At 38.9% G+C, this 3,011-nt stretch overlaps 1 protein-coding gene across 1 annotated transcript in view; it reads right to left on the reverse strand.

Annotated features, from left to right (window-relative positions):
• LOC118335069 (retinal homeobox protein Rx2-like) overlaps positions 1 to 686 on the reverse strand; it is a 4,623-nt gene extending 3,937 nt beyond the window's left edge. The window contains exon 1 of the mRNA XM_035671255.1: positions 404 to 686. Coding sequence (XP_035527148.1) covers positions 404 to 686 — 283 coding nt within the window. The remainder of the gene's footprint in view (positions 1 to 403) is intronic.
• Between the last annotated feature and the right edge of the window lie 2,325 nt (positions 687 to 3,011).

The following is a 3,011-nucleotide window of genomic DNA, read 5'->3' on the forward strand; positions in this document are numbered from 1 at the left end:
GAAATGACTGGGGTACGTTTTATCTATAGAAAGAAGCACATAATTGCACGTCACTTCAGTGCTATGCTCTTCCTTTTCCACTCACCAAACTTCCAGCCGTTTTCACTCATTTTTGCAAATTGAAGGCTTTAAAGTACAAGTTATATTTACATACTTCGCATCACTGTCATTACAGACAAGTGAATAACTCATCATGAAAGTGGTTGCTAAAAGGTGACATTGAATGTTTATACAGAATGGCACTGGTTTAATAGATTGGGAAAACTGTGTGGGAGTAAACCGGACAAACTTAGTACAGCTCTAATTCCACTTGTTGCACTGTTAAAGACAAAATTAATCCTTGATCCTGAAAAAATGTATGAGAGAGTTTTTCTGACCGATGATACTTTTTGAAAAGACTCACCGTGGTAGGAAGAATGTTGGGAGCTGTCACCCAGCTCTGGAAGGTGTCCATAGGCATCCGACGGGACCTGCTTCTCAGGGTGCTGTGGGTTTTCTGTGTTTGTTTTTTGGCTGTCATCATCTCCTACCGAATGGAGCAAAGGATCCTGGTCTTTAGTGAATCCCAGTATGACATCAATACTGTGGACCCTGCCCCCAACGCTTGACCCAGTACCTTTTGCCATGTCATAGTTGTCCAGGCAACTATCGTCCACTATTCCCAGAGTATCCATTGACAAATGCATCCGAGCCTTTGGAGACACTTTATCTCTTCTTTTCAAAATAAAGCAAAATGCTACCAAGCGAGACGAGGCAGAGTAGTTTTTCTACACAGCTTTTGTTCTCCTTCACGTGGAATTGAGCAGATTCACTGTATGCAGCACGCGTGGGCCGTATCGTTCAAGGACCCCGTCAGTGAGGCTGAATGTATTGTTTATGCAAAAGCAGAACAAACTCACATCTTTGTCTGAAAAGGAATGAGAGAAAAGAAAAGACAGTAAAGCAGTGCTCTTACATTTAAGAAGTAATGCAAGAGTTGTAGTGGAAATTAGATTCTTAGTGCAGCAAACACGTTTCCTTGCTTAAATAATTATGACAAATTACTTAATAGTGAGTGTGAATATCTTCCTTTTTATATCCCAAGAAATTTCACCAAGTTATGTTATTATAGTTGGTAGAGAATCTACCCAAAGACATTTGAGAATGTCTTGAGAGGCACCAAAAAGCAAGCTGCACCCATATTTGTATCTCTTACTTGAATACAAATGAGCATGATGGAAACCCATACATCAATAAATGCCATAATTGACGGAATTCACAGTAAGAAAGTACATCAAGTAATCTTACCTACCTTCAGGTTCCTAGCACAGGCTATGCTACGCGTATGGTGTCTCTGTAGTCCATAAGTAGACAAATGACACTAACGCTTTCTACTGTAGGCACTTGTTACTCCCAGCTAAGTCCTTGAAATCCCCTGCACACAAGTGAGCAAAGGAGCTGTAGGAGTCCTGTGCAACAAGCACATGTAATGTCTTTCTCTCTTGACAAAACTCTCCTTAACCAAACAAGACACCAAAGCTTGTGGGGCAATGGTCGTAAAACCAAGGGGTCTAAGAGGTTTATTAATTGGAATCCTTCCCCTTTAAGAATGACTGACAGTTGCTTTCTGGTCAAGTAATTGCTCCAAATGTGTCCTGCATTCAGACCACAGAGGGAGGCCATTGCTAATGAAGCCTCAACAAAACTTTCTTTCAAAAAATCTATTGTCTGAAAGATAATGGCTCGTACTGAGAGTTTTCGCTAATCCCTTCATTATAGACAATGTAAGGGAGAAAAGACACAGAGATGGACTTTTAACGTGAATGGCTAAACACTGTAAAGACTTGTATTAAAAAAATAGTTTCATTTAAGAAGGCTCTTAATTCTTTATGAACAGCATTTCTTTTAGAATAAAAATGATATAATGGTTCCCAACTGTATTATTAACTCCATTTAAACTAAATATATCTAATTGTAAAAGGTTACTATGAATAGTACACAACTAACTTATGTCTGATGCTGCATTTTGTATGTTTATATTAGGGGGACTTACCAGAAGCCCAAATAATAATAAGTTAAAGTACAGGTCTAGAGAAGCAATAAGTGTAATAAGTGGCAATCGTCTGTTTAACTAAGTGAATTCAAACTCAGACATCCAAACATCCAACCCAGTCCTTATCCCTTCAAATGTTTCTGTTAAAATTGTGACATACAGTCATATTATTTACATGTGTTAAATGAATACACATCAAATAAGATGGCCTTTTTGACAAAAAGTCTTGTTGCTCAGCCTCTGATAGTTCACAGTAGAATTGGTTCGGGGCATTGGGGGTGTTTTATTCTGCAGCCTGCAAGTTTCTCCTATGCCAGCTGGCACAACCAAAGCTGTGGCAGCTACAGTAGGTGTTGCAGAGATCAATCCCATCGTTAATGAGCCTAAAGACTTCACTTGAGATTTCCTCTGACCTCACTCCTCCTATCTGAAGCTATATTTAGGAGTTCTTTGCAGGGTAAACAAAAACTCTGACAGAAGTGGTGCAGAAAAAACAAATGTTATGCAGATTTATGTGTTTTTGCGTTGAGTTAAATCTCAAGCATTAACCAAGCACCACAAGAGCATACTGACTGTTTTATTATATTAAGTTAACTAACTTACTTTAAAACCCCACCGTTTTTATATCTGCCTATATGCTGATAAATTTGATATTTTTCATCATATGCTACTAGCAATTATTACATGAAATAGGAGAAAGGTAAAAGTTTGAAAATTTAAAGGGGGCTCCCATCCATGGATACACTACCTTCTAGAAGACACGGACATGCACAGAAAGTTGACACTTGTTGGCACGATTGTCACATGTCTAAGCAGCTGAGGAACTTTAATGCTAACAAGTTTAAAGCCATCTGGCAACACTGGGCTGCATGGCCAATGCTTTCTATGTGCAGAATGGCTGTGTTTTAAGTGGCTTTGGCTGAACACCTTTTGTTGGTTGACAGGGTTATTTTCCAAGAAGCAGAGAATATAACATCCA

This window comes from Morone saxatilis, unplaced genomic scaffold (assembly GCF_004916995.1).
Source record: "Morone saxatilis isolate NCDOM2014 unplaced genomic scaffold, NCSU_SB_2.0 Contig23, whole genome shotgun sequence".
Taxonomy (NCBI): Eukaryota; Metazoa; Chordata; class Actinopteri; family Moronidae; genus Morone; species Morone saxatilis.